The 22,324-nt window shown below is 45.1% G+C and overlaps 1 protein-coding gene across 5 annotated transcripts in view; it reads right to left on the reverse strand.

The window, feature by feature from the left end:
• Nucleotides 1-21,558, reverse strand: part of ATP8A1 (ATPase phospholipid transporting 8A1) — a 203,316-nt gene extending 181,758 nt beyond the window's left edge. For 2 of the 5 annotated variants that reach the window (XM_083166374.1, XM_083166163.1), the window contains exons 1-2: nt 21,276-21,556; nt 20,362-20,464 (exon numbers count right to left, since the gene is read on the reverse strand). In XM_083166374.1, coding sequence (XP_083022500.1) covers nt 20,362-20,410 — 49 coding nt within the window. In that variant the 5' untranslated portion in view covers nt 20,411-20,464; nt 21,276-21,556. Of the gene's footprint in view, nt 1-20,361; nt 20,465-20,597; nt 20,989-21,275 lie in introns of those variants that run through there. The other 3 variants (XM_083166445.1, XM_083166302.1, XM_083166229.1) reach the window with 3 other exon arrangements.
• Nucleotides 21,559-22,324: the final 766 nt, after the last annotated feature.

Below are 22,324 nucleotides of genomic sequence, written 5' to 3' on the forward strand. Positions count from 1 at the left end.
TGCAATTAAGGAGTACTGCGTGCCCAACAAAATGTATGTAAAACGAAGAGCAGCCCAGTTCATATTATGCCAGATAGTAGAACAATCTTATTCATGTTACATAACACACATAGTGACCCTTATTCATTTACAACTCACATAGTGACCCATATTCATGTTACGCCTCATGTAGTGACCCATATATTTACATTACGCCTCACGTAGTGACCCCTATTCATGTTACGCCTCACAACACTGTAATCACCAGGGGAAACTCCCTATATAAAGTTCCTCCGTCTGTAGGGAGTGCCGGGCGGGGGTGAAGGGAAATGCAGTGCAGCCGCCGGGCGGCATAAAAACACATGTCCCAGCTGGAGTGAGTGCCAGGCAGGGGTGAGGGGGAATGCGGCACAGCTGCCAGGCGGCACATAATTACATTCCCCGGCTGAAGGGAATGAGTGGATGTCACGCAGACACCGGGGACTCTGCTTTCCCCAGCTGCAGGTAGGGAGGGGATTGTGGCTGGCAAGGCTCCGAATGTGACTTTAGTTTCAATGGGGGAGAGGAAAGGCACTGGGAGCAGAGCAGTGTACCACGTTTCCTCTGAAGGGAGGCGCATAATGCAGAGAAGCCAGCCTTCCCCATCAGGCTGCATTCTCCTTATCCACTGCTGCGGTGCTATAAGTGAGACGGCAGACGTTGGCAGAACCGTTCCACCACCAAATTTGAACTGACGGAACGCAGTTCCGGCCCACTTTAACCCCTGCCCAGGGTACATCTAGCATATACCTGAATGTGTAATGTACTGTAGATCTGCACTGCCACTGTTACCTAACCGGCTGTTGCACAGCAATCCAAATCCTAGTATACACAAATATACCTGGCCAATAAAGCGGATTCTGATTTGTGTTCGACGGAGTCTCCGAATCTGTATACAAAGTGCTGCAATTTAGGAGACGCTGCTTTTACCCCGATACAAGATCTGTTCTGATCCGTATATAAACTCAGTCACATAAAATAACAAGTATCATGTCACACTAAGCAGCAGAGTCTCCTTGTACGTTCTAGTTGGGTTGCATTGTTATTGAGATATAATTTTGCCCAAAGAAAGATGCCCAATGCAAGCAGAGTTTCACAGGAACTGGCGGATAACTAATGTCAGACATCTCACGGCTGAATGTATGACACATCTGCAAAATATTTATTATTTTGTAAATAGTGAAGTAAAAGAGGAAACCATTTATACATAAGTAACTTTCATATAGGTTGCGCAGACATAACATAATTCTTATCTGCTGAAATGTTTCAGTGGAACCTCTTTCACAAACACATTTCAATTTACAAATATAAAAAGGTCTCAAAACTAGAAAACAAAAATATGTGCATAGCATTTAATGTCAAAAACGGTAATCGGATCTATGATATGCAGATAGCAGCATTTCATGTTTTAAAACCAAACTTTTATGCTGCAGTTTATGTTAATCATAAGTGAAGTGGCTGTGATCATCCGGGGGAAAAAATGGAAGTCACTTCAATAATTCCTTTTAATTTCTTCACGGCAGTACTTGTGGAAATAAAGTATCAGACTATATACGAGCGCCACTTCTTACATGTTATAAAAGGGCACTCACTTCAAACATCCGCAATGTATTTAATTGTATTTTTGTACTAAAAAAAAAAAAGTTAAACATATGTTTTTAAAAAATAAATAAAAACTGGTCACTCATTTACATGAATGAACATAAGGGTACTGCCTGGATCAACAAGGGGTTATGCTGGGTACACACTGAAGCGATTCCCGTGACCACTGATATAATTAACTATATCTGCAGTGCCGCAGGAGAATGATATACGGCATACACAATGACCAGTATTGGTCACCGACATGCCACGCCCCCTCCCCGCTTCAAACATGCAGTAACTGACGATATTGTCAGACTGAGCTGCATGCTCACACGACAGGGGTGGGTCGTTAACAACCGCACGCATCATTAATGATAAAGACCGTACGCACTTGATTATATGCCCGCAATATCATTAACAATATCCATATTGTTAAAAATAGATCGCCCTTTGTGTACCCAGATTTATACTCATAGCAAACAATTAAGGGAACAGCAATATTATAACATAGGATATACGTTACTCCATGAAAGCAGTTGGTTATATGGCTACACCAACAAAGCACACACATATTCATTTTTATTGGTATACCGAAAACCAAAGTCAACTTCTTTGGGAGCAGTATACTGTATATATTCTGATAACCTACAACCACATTGTATTGGATATATATGAACTACCAGACTTGTAGATTTAAGTATTATGTTTGGCATTAATATACCATCATTTTTTATTTCTTGTGAGTAATTATCGGTGGGCTAATCTAGCAGTAGCACTAGCACTATTCACAATACAATCTATCTTTGGCTTACATTACTGCATTGTGCACAGCACCTAATACTTGTCCCCACCGCCATGTTCCTTTTTTGTACATTTATTACAGATAAGTGATGAGTTTTTTTCCAGAATTTATTGGAATTTTTTGAATGATGCAATTAGCTTTTTTGTAGTATCAAAAGTCAATACAATAATATATTCTTTACAAACATGCCGACAATTAGATGTGTGTGCCCAGCAAATATGTGGGCGAAGGGGCCCGACAGGGAGCTGGCATCTGCAAAATGCATACAAACTTGCTGAGTGCCAGCTGTAGTGGACATGCTGCATTCTGCAACATGGCGCTAATAATGTCTTCCTTTGGCTCTGCATGCAGGGCTGACTGAGGTCAGTAATGATGCGTCCGTGACTTAGTGGGTACATATTAAACGATGTACCCAATATATCTGTCCAATCTGCAAGATGGGACAACATATAATCTATGGCAGTGGTTCTCAAAATTGTGGGTCGCAAGTCCATGTTGCTGACCATCAGGCTGATGACTTCTCTAATCTGTCAGTGATCCAAGAAGTCTGAAAAATCAGTTGAAGTTCCTGTTACTCCGTACACCTCACATCATTTTGTGCCTCCACAATGCTGCCTGCTGACATCTTTCTTGGTAACTTGCTGGGGTCCTGTAATAATTTTTATTGTCTGGCGTGGTCCCAAAGCAAAATAGTTTGAGAGACACTGATCTATGGTGTAGCCAGCATAATACAGGTTGAGTATCCCTTATCCAAAATGCTCGGGACCAGGAGAATTTTGGATAACGGATTATTCAGTATTTCGGAATATTTTAATATTTCAATGATGTATCTTGAGGTATCTTGCATTTATGTTGTACATATACATCAAACACATGAAATAAATACAAATAGATTTTATTTGTGCATAAAACAAGGTTTCAAAACATGAAACAAAGTTTGTGTACAATCTCAGGCACTCAATTTAAATGCCAAGCAATCATTGTCTTGCACATATATAGTGCCAGTTACATATCATTCCCTCAGTACTGCTGTTACAGATGTCCCCAGTAAGTGTTTAGCAAAAAAAGTAAAAAGTTTTTGTTCACTTTCTGGAATGTATGGTTTTCAAAATAATTCGGATAACGGATATTCGGATACGGGATACTCAACATGTACTGTTAAATAAATTGTTTACAAGTGAGTGAGGAGGGCAGTGGTTTAAAAAACAAACAAACATTCTCACTGCCTTGTTAGAAAGTTCAGCTTATATCACAGAAAATATTGTTACTGAATGTTGATTCTATTTCCAAAGCAATGTAAAACCTGGGTTACAAATCATTATTGCATGTGTAGAAAGTGAGCACTTATTTTAATGTGAAATGTCAAATCAAATCCACATACAGCGAGGGGCGACAGCATTATCTGCTTCTTAAAATAGCCTGGCAACTTCCTGAACATCTTCTTAAATTAGAACTAACGCATGGTGTTAGGTAGTGTTTGTTTACTGAACATCAGAACTATGTTCCTGACTCCAGCAACATATTATTAGAAAGGCTTGATATTATGCTTGGGTGGAACCCAACACCCATCAATATACTACAATTTTGCAGCAGACTATAACTTGGGCTTGCAGAACAGACAGGAATTGCTTAGCACACCCCTGTCAATGGGGAAACATTTCCCTTATAGGTCTGTAATAGATGCAATAGGAGGACGCTAATTATTTTCAATCTGGGTGAAAATTATATTTTCAGCAAATGTTTTTTTCATCATAGTCATCACAGGAAACTGCTGATTATTCTCTATATCCTTTTTATGAGCATACTTCCCATAATTCACATGATGCAGCACACCACAAGTGTGAAACACAGCGAACAGCACGTGAGACTGCCAGGGAGGTGATCATCTAGTCAGCAAGAACCTGCCTGAGGCATACAAACAGAATGTTTTTATAGAGAAGGGAGGCATACTCCTCCATGGCAGCCGAACACATGGGTTTCCTCCCTTATAGGTAGACATCTGGAAAGGAAAAGAAAAGACACTGCCCCTATATAAGGTCCGCCCCCTAAGGCTCTGTGTCTTTCAATTATCAAGCTTATACACTATTACCCCATAGCATAATAAACTACAAAATATCATACAGTAATTGAATGTAAATATATACTGTCCCACAAGAGGCGGGAAATACGCTGCCATGGAGGAGTAGAGGAAAGCGCATTAACCGGTAAGAATCCGTACTTTCCTCTACCTCCCCATGGCAGCCGAACACATGGGTAATACCCTAGCAGTTTAATCACTGGGCGGGCAACAAAATATCCAATTAAATTAGAATATACCATAAAGCAGTGATACGCTAATACATCAGAGAGAAGATAAAAGAAGAAAACAAAACCAGAAAAAAAGGATACTCTGCAGAGTTAACTTCACTCCGTATTTATGCCTTCGACTCAGTTGTTTTGCTGAGCTTCAGCCTTCTCTCATTTTCTTCTTTTTTTTTTTTTAAATAACTGCACTAAGGATCCTTCTGCCCACCTTGGCATCACTAGAAGATCCCACATCTACCCTATAATGTTTGGTAAATGTATGCGCCGACGCCCAACAGGCTGGCTTACATAATTCATCTAATGAGACCGCTTCTCTTCGGCCCAAGATGAAGCGACAGCTCTGGTGGAATGCGCTTTCAAGCCTTTCGGGAGTTCCACTCCTTTTACTTTATATGCCTCCGCAATACAGTTCTTGATCCACCTTGCAATGGTGGCTTTCGAGGCTCCCAGTCCTTTATTCCTACCCTCTGATATTATAAACAGCCTTTTGGTTTTCCTCACAGATTCCACCCTTTGAAGGTAAATCTTCAACGCCCTGCTGACGTCCAGTTTATGAAACTTGGCTTCCTTGGTGTTAGTTGGTTTGCTGCAGAAAGAGGGTAGAACGATTTCTTGATTTATGTGGAATTGGGATACCACTTTAGGCAGAAAGTGAGGATTTGTCCTCAACACCACCTTCTCCTCGAAGAAATTTAGGAATGGCTCCTCGGCCCAGAGTGCCTGAAGCTCTGACACCCTCCTGGCTGATGTGATGGCCACCAGGAAAGCCACTTTCGCCGTCAGGAATTTCATGGGCACCTTGTCCAGAGGTTCGAAAGGTTTGTCAGTCAGAGCATTCAGTACCATATTGAGATCCCAGGGCGCAATAGAGTTGTGAAATACCGGCCTGATTTTTTTAATGGCCTGCACAAACCTCTGTACATAGCGGTTTTCCGCTATCCTGGAATCTAGCATGGCACTAATTGCTGAGATCTGCACCTTTAGGGAGCTTACAGATAATCCTTTATCTAACCCCCCTTGAAGAAATTCTAGAACCGTAGAAATGTCCGTATGGTTTCTGTTTTTACTTCTACAGAACCGCACATATGCCTCCCAGATCCTGTAGTAGGTCTTTGATGTTGAGTTCTTTCTAGCCTTCAATAGGGTGTTCACAACTCTAACTGAGAACCCCTCACCCCTCAAGGTTCTGGTCTCAGTAACCACGCCGCTAATCTCCAGTGCTCTGGCTGTGGTTGGACGAACTTCCCTTGCCTCAGTAGACCTTGTTCCTGAGGCAGAAACCATGGGGCTTCCACCGCCATCCTCGTCACCCTGGGGAACCAGGATCTCCTCGGCCAGAACGGTAGGATCATTATTACAGTGGCCTGTTCCCTCTGTAGTTTGCTGAGAATCCGAGGAATCACAGGGAATGGTGGAAAGGCGTACAGTAGACCTCTCCCCCAGTCTGCCGACAAAGCGTCTACTTGCCATGCTCGAGGCTCCCAGTGTCTTGAGATAAATTTTGGCACCTTCGCATTCCTGCTGGTAGCCATCAGATCCACTGATGGTAGACCCCATCTGTAGACTATCCTGTCGAAGACCTCCTGACACAGCTCCCATTCCCCTGGCCTTAGCAGCACCCTGCTCAGAGAGTCTGCTTGTTGATTCCTCTCTCCCGCTATAAATACTGCCTTCAGGGTCTTTGTCCATCTCTCGGCCCATTGCAGTAGTTCTGCCACTTCTTTCATGAGGCTCCTGCTTCTTGTGCCTCCCTGTTTGTTTATATAGGCCACGACAACTTGGTTGTCCGACCTGACTAGTAGATTTTTTTGGTATAGTCGATGTTGGAAATGCATGCAGGCCAAGGTGACTGCCCTCATTTCTTTTAAGTTGGAGTGTAGAATTCTGGCTGCACCTCTCCATACCCCTTAAGCAGGTTCCCCTGCATAGACCGCTCCCCAGCCTGTACGGCTGGCATCGGTTGTGAGGACCACCTGATTTTCCTCTAGGAAGGACCAGCCTTGGCGGAATTTGCTTGTGTCCAACCACCATCTGAGGTCTGCCAATGCGCCCCTTGATAGGGTGATTCTTTGATTCAGGTTCTTTCCGTCCCCATCCCACTGGGACAGGAAGCAGTTTTGCAGGGACCTTGTATGAAACCTTGACCAACCGACTGTGTCCTGAGCTGCCGCCATTAGACCAAGAATCCTCATGCAGTCTGCTGATCTGACTGCTTGTTTCGCCAGAAGACTTCTTATCTCCTTTCTTAACTTCTATTCTGTCTTCTGTCAAGGTAATTCTCATCAACCCGGTGTCTATTATGACTATTTACTGACCTTGACGGTCTCAGTTGGCTCTTCTCCACGTTTATGATCCAGCCGTGCTTTTCTAAGTACTGAATCACTCTCTGTGTATGCCTCAGGGCTAGCTCTCTCGTACCGGCCATTTTCAGAAGGTCGTCTAGGTACGCCCAGATTGCTATCCCTTCTTGCCTGAGACTGGCAATGAGCACTATTAGTACCTTCGTGAAAGTTCTTGGGGACGTGGAGAGTCCGAATGGAAATGCTGTGAACTGATATGTGATTCCCCCGAGACAAAACCTTAGGAACTTTTGGTGATCTGCATATATGGGTATATGCAGGTAAGCGTCCTTTAAGTCTATGGTGGTGAGGAAAGAACCTTGCCTTATGTCCGGTAGAATGGACCGGATCGACTCCATCTTGAATTTTTTTGCATGTACGAATGAATTCAGCCTCATCAGGTCCAGGATGGTCCTGAAGCCCCCCAAAGCTTTCTTCACTACAAAGAACCGGGACTGCCACCCCCGGCCTTCTTGGTCCTCCGGGACCCTCACCACCACTCCTTGAGCCATCATTGTCTTTAAGCTGTCTAATAGAGCTTTTCTTTCTTGCGGGCACTTTGGCATGGGAGAAACTTCTTGCCAGTTTCCCGGCGGTTTGACGAATTCTATTCGGTACCCGCTGGAAACGATCTCCTGCACCCACCTGTCCTGCGTAGATCGGAGCCAAGCCTGCTGGTACTTCAATAGCCTGCCTCCGACCCTGTACCTGGCGTCATTGGGACAGGTTACGAAATCCAAATCTGCCCTCCTTGCTTCGCTGACCTCGAAAGGAACCTCTGTTCCCGAACCAAGGTCTTCTATATCCCCAACCCGGCCTATAAGTTCTGGCCTCTTTAAGGTCGGGGTTTTGAAAACGCTGGAACCTATTAAAAGGTTTCTTTGTTGCTTTGTCCTGCGGAAGCCACACTGATTTTCCGCCAGAAAGTTTAGAGATAATATCATCAAGTTTGGCACCAAAGAGATATTCACCATGAAAAGGCAAAGAGACCAATTTATTCTTGGACTGGGCATCAGCCGCCCAGGGCTTCAGCCATAGGGCCCTCCTTGCTACTGCTGTACTTGCATTAGCTCTTGCTGATAACCTTACTGCGTCTAAAGATGCGTCGCAGACAAATTCAATAGCCACTTGCATGTTCTGCACTACTTTAAGCAGTTCAGCCCTTTTGATGCCATCCAGTAAATCAGATTCAAGATCCTGGCACCATGACCTCAGAACCCTAGAAGTCACAGCAATTGCCGAGGAGGCTTTAATTGCCGCCCCTGATGTTACATGTTGTTTCCTCAGGGTAATCTCCATTTTTCTCTCCATGCTATCTTTAAAGATATTGGCATCTTCTAGTGGGAGAATAGTTTTTCTAGATATTCTCGCAATTGCGGCGTCCACCTTGGGCGCAACCTCCCAATGCTTAACGAGCTTATCCTCAAAAGGGTACATCTTTGCCACCCTGACCGGGGCTGCAACCTTTTTGTCAGGGTTGGCCCATTCCTCTTCAACTACCTCCTTTAATGCTTCAGACAAGGAAAAAGCTTTGGCCTTTTTTTTCTTGTCTTTAAATAACAAGTCCTGCAACTTGCCTTCCTCTGGAGGGTCTTCTATGTTTAGGGACTTATTGATTAAGACCAGCAAGTTTTCCAGCAGGTCTGGATTAAAGCCTAAATCTGGCTTCTCCTGTACAACTTCTCCTTCCTCCACATCATCATCATGCCCTACTGCTGGGCCCTCTGATCCATCCGAATCCTCTGACAACACCTCCCTGGGTCTCTTAAGGGACATCTTGGCTAGGTCATCCTTCGTGACGAAGGTATCCGCCAGGGAGGTTCTTAACATGGACACCAGGTCCTTCATTTGATCCGGCCCCAACAAAGGCGGCCTTTTACATTTATCACATACAGACCCTGTACATTTATCTGACAGGTCTTCATCACAAAGGACACATTTGGCAGCCCGCTTCTTGTGTCTTGCCTTGGCCTCAGCCTTCTCCTTGCCAGTCTCAGACCTAGACATACAGTAATGTACCATCAGTAGCAATTAGAAACAACTACCATATCCTATTTTCAACAAACAGCTAAACAAAAAAGAACCACTAAAAAATAAAAAACATCCAGCCTAGGCTTACATGGCTTGGATGGCTGCCTTCTCTCCTCCTCCATTCTACAATACTGTAAGAAATGATCACAATCAGCCACAGTACATAGGAGAGAATAAGTCCCTTTAGCGCTGCTGCAAAGGGACCTTACCAGTCTGCTGAAAATATTCTTATTTCTGTAGTGCAGCGTCAGCAACACCCCGCTTCCTGACAACGCTGTCCCGTTTGAAGTAAGCGTCTCCGTTACTGCAAACCCACAAGCACACAGGGCTAGGCTGTCCTGGTGCCTTCTTATGACGCCAGACGCCTGCCCGCGTCACCGCCCGTGTCACCGCCGCAGCCCTCCGGCGTCCCGCCCCTCCGCTGACGACAGACGCTGCAGCGCCCGTCCGCGTCATCACCCAGCGCCGGTTCGCACGCGCGCCCCGGCAAACCAGGCACACACGCGGCTGACGAGACCCGCATGCAGCCGCCACAGAGGGGGGACACCACACACACCGCTGGAAACGATCTCCTGCACCCACCTGTCCTGCGTAGATCGGAGCCAAGCCTGCTGGTACTTCAATAGCCTGCCTCCGACCCTGTACCTGGCGTCATTGGGACAGGTTACGAAATCCAAATCTGCCCTCCTTGCTTCGCTGACCTCGAAAGGAACCTCTGTTCCCGAACCAAGGTCTTCTATATCCCCAACCCGGCCTATAAGTTCTGGCCTCTTTAAGGTCGGGGTTTTGAAAACGCTGGAACCTATTAAAAGGTTTCTTTGTTGCTTTGTCCTGCGGAAGCCACACTGATTTTCCGCCAGAAAGTTTAGAGATAATATCATCAAGTTTGGCACCAAAGAGATATTCACCATGAAAAGGCAAAGAGACCAATTTATTCTTGGACTGGGCATCAGCCGCCCAGGGCTTCAGCCATAGGGCCCTCCTTGCTACTGCTGTACTTGCATTAGCTCTTGCTGATAACCTTACTGCGTCTAAAGATGCGTCGCAGACAAATTCAATAGCCACTTGCATGTTCTGCACTACTTTAAGCAGTTCAGCCCTTTTGATGCCATCCAGTAAATCAGATTCAAGATCCTGGCACCATGACCTCAGAACCCTAGAAGTCACAGCAATTGCCGAGGAGGCTTTAATTGCCGCCCCTGATGTTACATGTTGTTTCCTCAGGGTAATCTCCATTTTTCTCTCCATGCTATCTTTAAAGATATTGGCATCTTCTAGTGGGAGAGTAGTTTTTCTAGATATTCTCGCAATTGCGGCGTCCACCTTGGGCGCAACCTCCCAATGCTTAACGAGCTTATCCTCAAAAGGGTACATCTTTGCCACCCTGACCGGGGCTGCAACCTTTTTGTCAGGGTTGGCCCATTCCTCTTCAACTACCTCCTTTAATGCTTCAGACAAGGAAAAAGCTTTGGCCTTTTTTTTCTTGTCTTTAAATAACAAGTCCTGCAACTTGCCTTCCTCTGGAGGGTCTTCTATGTTTAGGGACTTATTGATTAAGACCAGCAAGTTTTCCAGCAGGTCTGGATTAAAGCCTAAATCTGGCTTCTCCTGTACAACTTCTCCTTCCTCCACATCATCATCATGCCCTACTGCTGGGCCCTCTGATCCATCCGAATCCTCTGACAACACCTCCCTGGGTCTCTTAAGGGACATCTTGGCTAGGTCATCCTTCGTGACGAAGGTATCCGCCAGGGAGGTTCTTAACATGGACACCAGGTCCTTCATTTGATCCGGCCCCAACAAAGGCGGCCTTTTACATTTATCACATACAGACCCTGTACATTTATCTGACAGGTCTTCATCACAAAGGACACATTTGGCAGCCCGCTTCTTGTGTCTTGCCTTGGCCTCAGCCTTCTCCTTGCCAGTCTCAGACCTAGACATACAGTAATGTACCATCAGTAGCAATTAGAAACAACTACCATATCCTATTTTCAACAAACAGCTAAACAAAAAAGAACCACTAAAAAAGAAAAAACATCCAGCCTAGGCTTACATGGCTTGGATGGCTGCCTTCTCTCCTCCTCCATTCTACAATACTGTAAGAAATGATCACAATCAGCCACAGTACATAGGAGAGAATAAGTCCCTTTAGCGCTGCTGCAAAGGGACCTTACCAGTCTGCTGAAAATATTCTTATTTCTGTAGTGCAGCGTCAGCAACACCCCGCTTCCTGACAACGCTGTCCCGTTTGAAGTAAGCGTCTCCGTTACTGCAAACCCACAAGCACACAGGGCTAGGCTGTCCTGGTGCCTTCTTATGACGCCAGACGCCTGCCCGCGTCACCGCCGCAGCCCTCCGGCGTCCCGCCCCTCCGCTGACGACAGACGCCGCAGCGCCCGTCCGCGTCATCACCCAGCGCCGGTTTGCGCGCGCGCCCCGGCAAACCAGGCACACACGCGGCTGACGAGACCCGCATGCAGCCGCCACAGAGGGGGGACACCACACACACCAGTCACCTGGCCCTCCGGAAGGAACGCCCTATACACCGGACGCCCGGCATCCAAGGCACACAAACAGAGCGGTATGTACGCGGGGACATAGTTTATACCAGGCGCCCCTTACTGCACTAGGCAGCGGGCCACCTAGCAGACAGGCCTGCTGGACCATTCTGGATAGCGGGACACCTCTACCTCACCATGGGTCTAAACCCCTGCTGCACTAGGCAGTGGGGGAGACCAGCAGCCTTTTCACAGGGTAAGCCTCCTGTCCCCCTGGAAAGGAAAAAAAAAAAAAGACACAGAGCTTTAGGGGGCGGACCTTATATAGGGGCAGTGTCTTTTCTTTTTCTTTCCAGATGTCTACCTATAAGGGAGGAAACCCATGTGTTCGACTGCCATGGGGAGGTAGAGGAAATATATAAACAAACAAACAAACAAACAAACAAGTTCTTCACACAACAACATGTTAGCATTCCAGTTATTGTCCCAATTAGGGATGAACAAATGTAGTGTTCATTCTAGCACCCGCTATCTTTAAAAACCCATGCAGTTCTTCTTCCCTATCTGGGGTGTCGCTATCTGCTGTAGTGCTTCTAGCAATGTGGTCTGTATATCAGCACTGATATTCCAACCAGACCTGTGCTAGGAACACCACAGCAGACAGCGACACCCCAGGCAGGGAACAGGAACTGCATGGGTTTTCAAAGATAGCGGGTGCTAGAATGAACACTAAAATGTTTTCCAAACAGCCTTCATGTTTTCAAGTCTATGGGCAATATTCAATTGATGCCGGATCAATTTTGCCGGAATGGATCCGGCATCCATTATTCAATTCATCGGCCAAATCTGGATGTCGGATGTGGCCGATGATTGACACTCACCCTGCCAGCGCTCAGACTGGGTGAGCACGGCAGCGGGAGACGGCGAGAACTGGAGAGGGAGCCTGGATGGAGCCGGGTGAGCTGCTCTCACCCGGCTCGGCTTTGGGTATGTATGGGAGGGTGCGGGCAGCGGCGTGAGGGTGCAGCTGACAAGAGGACGGCACCATGTAAGCTGCTGCTGCTAACCCGGCACCGTCCTCCCTGCCTCAATCCGGCATCTTGTTATGCCGGACTGAGAATGACGGAAACACAGCAGTTTGGCTGTGTTTTCGTCAAAAGCAGGTGAATTAGCGGTTCTTCCGTCAATCCACCTGCTTTTCGGCATGTCGACATGCCGGGAAAAAAAAGCTAAGATTGAATAGATCGGAACCCCTTCCAATGTATTCATGTCGAAAACTGCCGTCTTTTCGGCAAGACGGCAGTTTCGACACTGATTGAATATACCCCTTTATGCTTTTCTCCACCAGCATTTGGAGGTATTCTGTGCTGCATTGCTCCTGTTTTAATATCCTTCAAACTCCACCACAAAGCAGATTGAAATGATCGTTCTGCCCAGTTTGAACACTCCTGTTACATGCAAATTTTGCAAACAATGCGGAAAGACAGACCAAAAGCGGAGCTCAAAAGATCGAAAGACCATAATCTGAGAGGGATTCAGTATTGAATCCCGGCGGTCGGGATCCCGGCGTTCAGAATCCCGACAGCCGAAATGCCGACAAGGGGGGGACGTGGAACGCCCCCCCTTGCGGGCTCGCTGCGCTCGCCACGCAGCGGGCCCGGTGCCTCGCTACGCTCGGCACACTAATTTATTCTCCCTCCAGGGGTGTCGTGGACACCCACGGAGGGAGAATGTGTCGGCATTTCGGCGGTTGGGATTCTGGCGTCGGGATTCTGAACGCCGGGATCCCGACCGCCGGGATTGTAACTGCATCCCTCTGAGAGCAGTGTGTACAAAGATTTATTTATGCAGACACCTTTACACTTTCAGAACTGTCAGTAGTTATTTATCGGACTGGTCTATGTACGTGAAACACCAAACTGGACAATTATCGGTACACACATCATTACTGTGTATTTCGCAATGTACAGAGAACATTGTACAAACGCCGACATTGCCTATGTGTGCAGAAAGTGACTGAGAATTCTATGCCAAAAGGAAATCAAAAGATTCTAAGTCAGAATGGAAGGTTGCCGATCAGTGTAATTTGATCAAATGCTTGTCTTGAATTTCTGCTTTCCATAAGCCAAAGAGAAATGAAGAATTCTAAGGTAATGCATTCAAGAATGGTACAAAGGCTGTACAAAATCAGACCCGCACCAGAGAACATTTTGATAAGCCAATAAAAGCACAGGCAAAAAGAACATACAGTGGATGCATATTACATCTGAGCAACAATTAAATTGCAGCTATTTAAGTAAGTATGCCATCTTTTCTCAAGCATGGAGATCCTTAAAATTAGAAATGTTATGAAACTTTTGAAAAACCTGTCCTAAATGCCTGGAAAGTCTATTAAAAGCTTATGGGTCTAAACAAGTCCCCAAGACCTAGAACCTTCACAGAGTGGCGGAGTGTCATAATGAAGTGTACAGATGATGATTAATATTGGTTCAGACACAAAATGGCTTCCTTCAGTGTTGTTGGCACCAAACGCATATGAAAGGGACATCGTAAAAAAAAAAAAAAAAAATACTTTCAAACATGCTTAAAGACTGCACTACATTGTACACAATGATCCTGTATTACATGGTCACTTGGCCGTTGGTTTAACTAATTACCTTCAGAAGATTATATTTTTATCACGCTTACAATAAATAAATGCCAAGATGCATACAAATATTGACTGCTGCCTTTAAGGGATTGTGTATTATTTGCACTCTTTACAATTTTTGGTAAAAGTAGGCGCTATAGAAGACATCTTCCGTTTTACCTATTTAAGCAACATGCAGCAAATGTTTAGGTTTTTATATACATACAATAGTATGAGGGGTGTGCAATATGTTTCTGGATGTGCATTGCAGACAGAATAGACACAAATTGGGTTTGGGATGTGCTTCCAACAGTGGGGTGAGCGCAAAGAAGATTCTTGCGGGCTCGCCACAGGTTCCATTCTTCCTCTACGGGGGTTGTTGACCCCCAAAAGGGAGAATAGCCTGTGTGTCGGTATCCTCCCTGTCGGAGCACCGGCAGTTGGGATCCCGACGTCGGGATATTGACTCTCGGGATCCCCACCGTTGGAGCGTCATCCGGCACTCACACAATCTGACTGTCTGCTTGTGAACTATAATCTCCGACTAAGGTTCTTGTGAAATATCAAGAAACAGCACAGTATATAAGCAGCACTACACACATAGGGGGTATTCAATCTCGGACAAATCCGAAATTTTAGTCTGTTTTTTTGGGGGCTAATTCGACTCGTTCTATTCAATCCCAGTGCTGATTTTTTGCCTGGCCCTTGATCGAATCCAGAAGTTTGGCCATCTGACGTACAGTCAAGACCTTGCCTGTGACTTATTTTTGGTTCCCACAAATCAAGCCCAAAATGTGGGAGATTTATTTAGAAGCTACAGTGTAGAAGACATACCTGCTTCGGACTGGTCAGCTGCTACGCCAAGTGGTTTGAGAGCATGTAATGTTGCGTAGACTCCACTGGCGATTACTTTGAAAAGATTTAATGTTCACTTGCAAATATAACACTTTTTCGGCACCTGGAAACTTATTGCACATATATGTTCCGATTTGCATTCTGATATAAGTGTACCTTATAAACAGCAAAACACAAGCTGCTGTATAAAAAGGTTTTGTGCTTCCAAAATAACCAAACAGGATGTCCTTGTACATGATTCATGCAGGAGATTGCAGTTAGCCAAGCCATCATACCCATTGTGCTGCGGCAGATTGTCAATTTATGAAACGGACACATCTGACCTACTTCAAAGTCAAAGTGCACAGAAAACTTTGCTAAGAAAGTGCCAAAATGGTGCTGAAAAAGGTCAGTATGACAAAAAAAGCCAATTGTAAGATAATATCGTGGCAGTATTGGAAATTACTGTACGACAGTACAGTAAATTCTGTTAGCAGTCATCCATACAAGATATTTCTGCAGTACTGTACACCACAGACCGAAGCCCAATTCTGTAACATGTAACCCAGTGTTTCCCAAACTTTTTTGAATCACGGCACCCTAGAGCATCAAAATGTTTTCAAGGTACCCCTAGGCCAAATGTTTCTTATGGAGAAATTTAGAAAAAATATATTAAATTAAGTACATTGTGTTTATAGGTCACAGTTATCTGGTGAGGGACAGGATTTGCTTCTGTTTGTCCACATATATTATGATTGGCAGCCACCAGCACTGGTTTTGCCTGTTACATTGCCCATAAATAATATGAATTGATCCTGGTCCACCAACCCCAGGCACCCCTGCAAGTGTCCTGAGGCACCCCAGGGAGCCTAGGCACACAGTTTGGGAACCACTGATGTAACTACTTTCATGTAGAACAAAACAAGAGTTATTTTTATCAATCTGCCTAAAACAGGGGTGCAAAAAGCAATGACTGCAAATGAGGGGTCAAGCATCGACACTTAAATTGGCAGACCACAGTGCACATCTGGCAGCTGCCAATGAAGGTGCCCACACACGGAACGTTTGGTCCTCTATGCATTTTGTACTAGATTGCATCGCATCTATTATAAATCGTGTGCAATTTTTAACTAGATGCGATGTGATCTAGTACAAAAAGTACTGCATGCACAAACTTTTTTGACTTGGGATATGCTAAAAGAAACACGGTGCAATGTGAACTGCATGCAATGCCTTTTGAACTAAAAAGTTCAAAACGCATCTGACCATCGCACTGTGGGGGTTATACTAGTTCACTCTTTCTGACGAATTCCTTCTTAGATGGACAAAACCATGTGCACTGCAGGTGGGGCAGATGTAACATGTGCAGAGAGAATTAGATTTGGGTGGGGTTTTACTTCAAAGTGAGATCTATATTGCAGTGTAAAAATAAAGTAGCCAGTATTTACCCTGCACAGAAACAAAATGACATCCAAATCTAATTCTCTCTGCACATTTTACATATGCCCACCTGCAGTGCACATGGTTTTGTCCATCTAAGAAGGATTTTGTCAGAAAGAGTGAACTAGAATAAGGCCCTGTGTTTTTTTAATTCTTTGTTTTTGTAAATCTCTAAGTGTTGATAATGTAGGCAGACTCAATATTTAGAAAAAGCATCTTAAAAATCCATTAGAACAATGTGCCGCAATAAGGTCATTGGCTCCTACTGAAATGTTTGATGTGGTGCACTGATGGAGACACCATTAGTGCACACCTACATACTGTATCACAGTATGCCCAGAAATTTTCCGGGACAGCCCGTGGCAGCAGCGCAGCTCAGCCCGAAAATTTCTGGGCGTACCACCGTAGCAGTTGAACTGAAATCTAAACTGCAGTGTAAAGAATAAAGCAGCCAAATTTCACCCTGCACAGAAACAAAATCACTCACCCAAATCGAACTCTTTTTGCATGTTACAATTGCCCCACCTGCAGTGAACATGGATTTGTCCATTTGCTAAAATACCAACTTTGCTAATATAAGGCCCTATATTCTCAATCTACACACTGCTTGTCTTTACAATAGAAAAACTCCACCAATAAATGAACTTGCTGACAATACCCCCATGCCTTGCTTCAACGTCCAACACTGGCGCAGATCTGCGACTCTTCAATAAGCATCTGTACTAGAAACTAACAGCATGCGGTTTAGATATAAACAGATTACAGGACCCTTGTGTTGCTGCTAGTCTGGCGGATGGAACATTTTTGGCCTTTTAAGAGGAGCAAAAACACAAATAACTTTAACCTTTTCAAATATCTGCAGAAGTTAATGTGGACCTTGTAGGTTCTGGGAGGATTACAATTTAGCAAACGGTGCATAATTTCCAATAGCTATAAACAGATTGTGCCCATTGCTAAAAAACGCCAAAACACAAACAAGTTTTGGTGCAGAACCATACACAGCAAGAGCAACAGTGACCTCATCAGGCATTGAAGATTTAAAGAGTATTCAATTAGCCCCCATCAGTATCAACTGTCAGTGATTATCTTTACACCTTTGACCTCAGGTAAAAAAAAAAAAAAATGATAACCAGCTGGTGCCCCAACCTGTAAACTTTTCATGGACTATGGAGGTTATTCTAGTTATTCTCAGTGCTGCTTGTGGTTTATAATGCCGCCCGCCACTCATACAGCCGCCTTGCAGAGTTCCCCGCACGGTTGCAAATATGATAGTCAACAACCATCAAATGACTTGGAACGAACATGTAAAACTAAGACATGTACCTTAGCTTTGCATGTTCCCTGTACGCCCCCGGCAGCTGCATCACTGCCTAATTTCCATGCTAACACTAATGAAACACTGGGCATGTCGCCTTGCTGCCACCTCACGTCCCACACCCGCACTGGTGGGTGGGAACGGGATGGCGAACTAGCAGTTCGCCATGCCTGCTCGCACCCAGCATATGAACATGAGCAGAAATGTGAATGATGAAAACATTGGTCCCCCGTGGAGGGGATGCAGTTAAAATCCCGGCGTTCAGAATCCCGACCGCCGAAATCCCGACACTTTCTCCCTCCTGGGGTGTCCACGACACCCCACTTGCTATTCAAGTGCACACATTTTTTTCACTCATCAGCCTTGTTAACGCCCCTTTTAAGTGTGTTAATGGGTGTCAACACACATAGGGGGGTTATTCTAGTTTACTTGGTCTCCACGGGGAAGCAGTATGAAATCCCGGCGTTCAAAATCCCGACGCCGGAATCCCGACAAGGGGGGGACATGGATCGCCACGCAGCGAATAGCAACAAGCTATAAATGTGACTGCTACCTCCATTTACACCCGCGGTAATTTACTGCGGGGAACTGAATTCTGCCCCTTAGCCTACCACTTAAAATATTATCTTTAAAAAACAAGGCAAATGGTAATTTTACAAAACACAAATGTTTATGAAGAGAACATTTTATTTTAAAAATAGCTTGGTCTTGAGGTGAGAGCAAGGGTCAAATGCAATAGCCAGCGATTAGCGGGAACCAGCAACATAGTCATTACATTTAAAGGACTTGGATAGGTTTGCCTTTAACTTAATTGCCACTTTAAATCTAGTAACGATCTCCCTGGATCACAGACTGTCAAACATTTGGTCCAATTTAAAAAAATAAATGAAAATGCCCTATATTCTAATGTATTTCCTCTGTGTCCTTAAATCAAGAAAAGTGCGCCTTTAATTTCCAACTATAATCAACATTCCATTTTTAACACTTTAACACCTAAGCACATTATGTGTCAGAGAATGTGTCACTGGAGTTGTTATGCAAGAGGTGATAATTAGGTCTTAAAACAACCCTGGACCGTTTTTTTCCCCCATATCCAAGACAATAGGAGGATAATAAAGCCAAAATGTTTACAACGGAGAACCTGGTGACTAGCAGACACAAATGGTAATGTAGTACAAGGGACCAACTCGAACATTTTATAGCATATGGCTTCCAGAGTTTAAATACTGCAGCAGTACACATCTTATACATTTCTTTTTGGAGAGGCTTTAACACTTCAACAGAATAATCATAGCAGCAAGGCCCTACATGCTGGTACTAGTATTTCCTGGGCTTTAACAGCGAAGTCTGTGATTATCAAGCTGTGCAAAGGTTCAAAAGGAAGCAACACTGCCGGTTTAGCTGAGAGAGATCATGCAGTCTCTTATATTACATCACTTTGATGTAGTTTACACAATAATCCCTACCTGCTGCAAACCTTGTCTCGCACCTTCATACACTCACATCTACTTCTCAGGTATGCACTATTCCAAGGACTTTCACACGGAACAGACCAATGAATCAATGGTAGTAAACATTTTAATGAGGCATCGAGTGACCTCAGCACTGCAATATGCTATACAGTAATATGGTCATAAATTAACCCAGACCTCACGGATCTAAATCTCATCATTATATCAAGCTGCGTAATACAATACAAATTGTCTCTCAAAGGTGACACAGTGCCGTATTAATCACCAATTCATGTAACATGTAATCAGTTACCATTGAGATAAGCAGAGCAACCACCGCACCTGGTATTAATGACAACAAATGGAGGCTCAAGTGATAGAGTATAATGAAACAAGGGGGGGATTTTTCCACTGGAATGTAAATTGCATTAGAATAATAAATAACATAAATTCTACAAACAAATAAAAATAAATGCTAAATCCAAATATAAAAGAGGGTAGACACGGTGAGATATGCACTATTTTTTTATTCAATGTTGCATTAGAAGAAAAATCAAATAGAAATCAAAAGGGCCATCAAATGGTTTTTCAACATTCAATGCAAATTTGATCCCAATGCTCGCTCCCGTGTAGTGTAAATCAAATAGAAAAATGGTCTTGCAGGGCAAGACTATGTAGTAGAAATTGAATGGCATATCGAATTGAATGCCAGATCTAACCGTGTGTACGCACCTTAAGACACTTCACTAATCAATGATCAGTCATTGTAATACATGAGTTTTACCATACTGAATGTAAATCAACACAAATGTACAAATATTGTGACAGGGCACTGTGACTGCAATGCCAATTAATATACAAGCAGCCTCTGCTGACAGCGATGACATAACAGCACATGGTATACAGACCATCTCAGAAAGCAGTAGAACTATCACTATCTGGCCATGAATACAGTATTTCCATCTATAGTCAGACTGCTGTTACAACGAACAACATAACAGACCATAATGCAGTGTAATATGATGACATCTGTTTGCTATGTATATTTTATGACAGTTAACTTCAACACTACACTAACTGGAAAGAGAAATGACACCTCCTTAGAATACCTACCCCCAGCCCTAGTGCGGAGATCAGACACCGTAGTCTGTACAGTCGACATATTGCTGGCAGCGGATGAGGCTCAAGTCGTTAACACCTCAACTGTTCGGTTGTTCTGAAAAGAAAACAAAAAGGATAAATATGAATGGAAATGTAAAGAAATAGGATACACTGGTGTCAACACACATACAGTATATTGAAGTATATATGAAGCCCTGACCAGCATGCATGAGAAACAGCTTAGTCACCTTACAGCAAGAAGAATAAAGACTTTAAAGTGTGCTGAAGTGCAGTGAGTGCAACTGGAATAATGAAGTGCAGCAGAGGGGCAGCACGCAGAGGGGCAGCACACAGATGGATAAATTATTTTAATCAGATAGATGGGAGCAAAAGGCACAGTGCAATAAGATAGCTGTATGCATGCATGGTACAGAAGAGGGCAATTACTGGGCACTTGTTATACAATGGGAGGGGGGATTATGTCATACTGAAATTGAGGGGGTCAGATCCTAATATAGAAGTGAGTGAGGTAATCATGTGTGGCAGATAGCAGGACTATATACCACAGCAGCAGAGAGGGATGGTGGTATATGTGTGTGGCTCTCAGGGGGCTGGGGGAGATGACATGTAATGACAGCAAGGGATGAATGGATGGAGAGATGAATGGATGGAGGAGCAGTGGTGGGAGCACTGTGTGCCCAGGGAAAGGAGGGGTGGGGGGTGGGCAGAGACAACTGAGCAGGGAGATGACAATGGAGAGTGGGGTTAATAGGGGGTCAGGGGCTTAGGCGCAGGGAGGGGGCTGTGGGTATTTGGTAGCTCCTAATCTGCAGGTTAGCCCGGTGGCAGGGTGTATGTGAGGAGGGTGGAGATGCACAGTAATATCCGGGGTGATCACAGGGGTGGGAGCATGGGGGCAGCAGTACCGGGTTGGTCCTGTCCGATGAGCAGGGCCGATGTTGGGGACTGTCACTTCACCTCTCCCCCAGCAGCACAGCGAGCTCTCCGCAATCCATCAGTGCGGGGCAGCAGCAGCAGCCAGGCGTGAGTGTGTGTCACTGATACGCCTGTGTCAGCCCACTCCCCTGGGTGCATGTGCCCACCCCTGCCCGCCTGCCGATCCCCCTACCAACTGGCCCGCCGCCTCCCTACGGTTACTCCGTGGCCGTGCACACTGACTGCGCTGAGTGCCACTGGCTGCTGCTGCCTGACTGACTGAGGCAGAGACCGACAGCCCGGCCGCGCGCTCCCTGCCCGGAGTGTACCACTCAGAATGGAGGGTGACGGCACTGGTCTAGCGGCCATCAATACACTCTCTACAAGGGACGCAGCCGTCTCCGTGTGACACAGAGATGGGGCCTTAAACCCGGGCATAAGAACACAATATGGTGCTAAGAGAAAGCACCGCTCACTATCATGAACTGCTTCATTCTCCCAGCTTCCCCCGCTACTAATGCCAAATGGTAGCGCCCTGCTGTGGACTCGCAGCCAGCTTCAAGCAGTGTCAGACCAGTCAGTGAGTGTCACAGTTTGAGGGGCAGCAGCAGCACAGCGATGCCAGCCAGTTGCAGTGCCAGTATGCAGCCAAGTGCAGAGAGCTGGTGGCAGTGCCAGTGTCCTTCTGAATACAGCCCATTGCAAGGAGGTGATAGTGCCATTACAGCTCATTACAGGGAGATGTCTGGCACTGGTAGTGCCAGTATGATGTCTGGCACTGGTAGTGCCAGGATCAAATTGTATACAGCCTATTGCAGGGAGGTGGCCAGTACCAGGCTGTATATATACAGCCCATTGCAGGGAGGTGGCTGGAACTGGCAGTGCCAGTATCAGACTGATTACAGCCCATTGCAGGGAGGTGGCAGTGTCAGTATCAGGATGTATACAGCCTATTGCAGGGAGGTGGTAGTATTGCTGCGTTACAGCACTGATATATTTTATTCCCATTGTGGCCATAACTGTGTGGAGTTTGTATATT

Source organism: Crinia signifera, chromosome 1 (assembly GCF_055691185.1).
Source record: "Crinia signifera chromosome 1, ASM5569118v1, whole genome shotgun sequence".
NCBI lineage: Eukaryota > Metazoa > Chordata > Amphibia > Anura > Myobatrachidae > Crinia > Crinia signifera.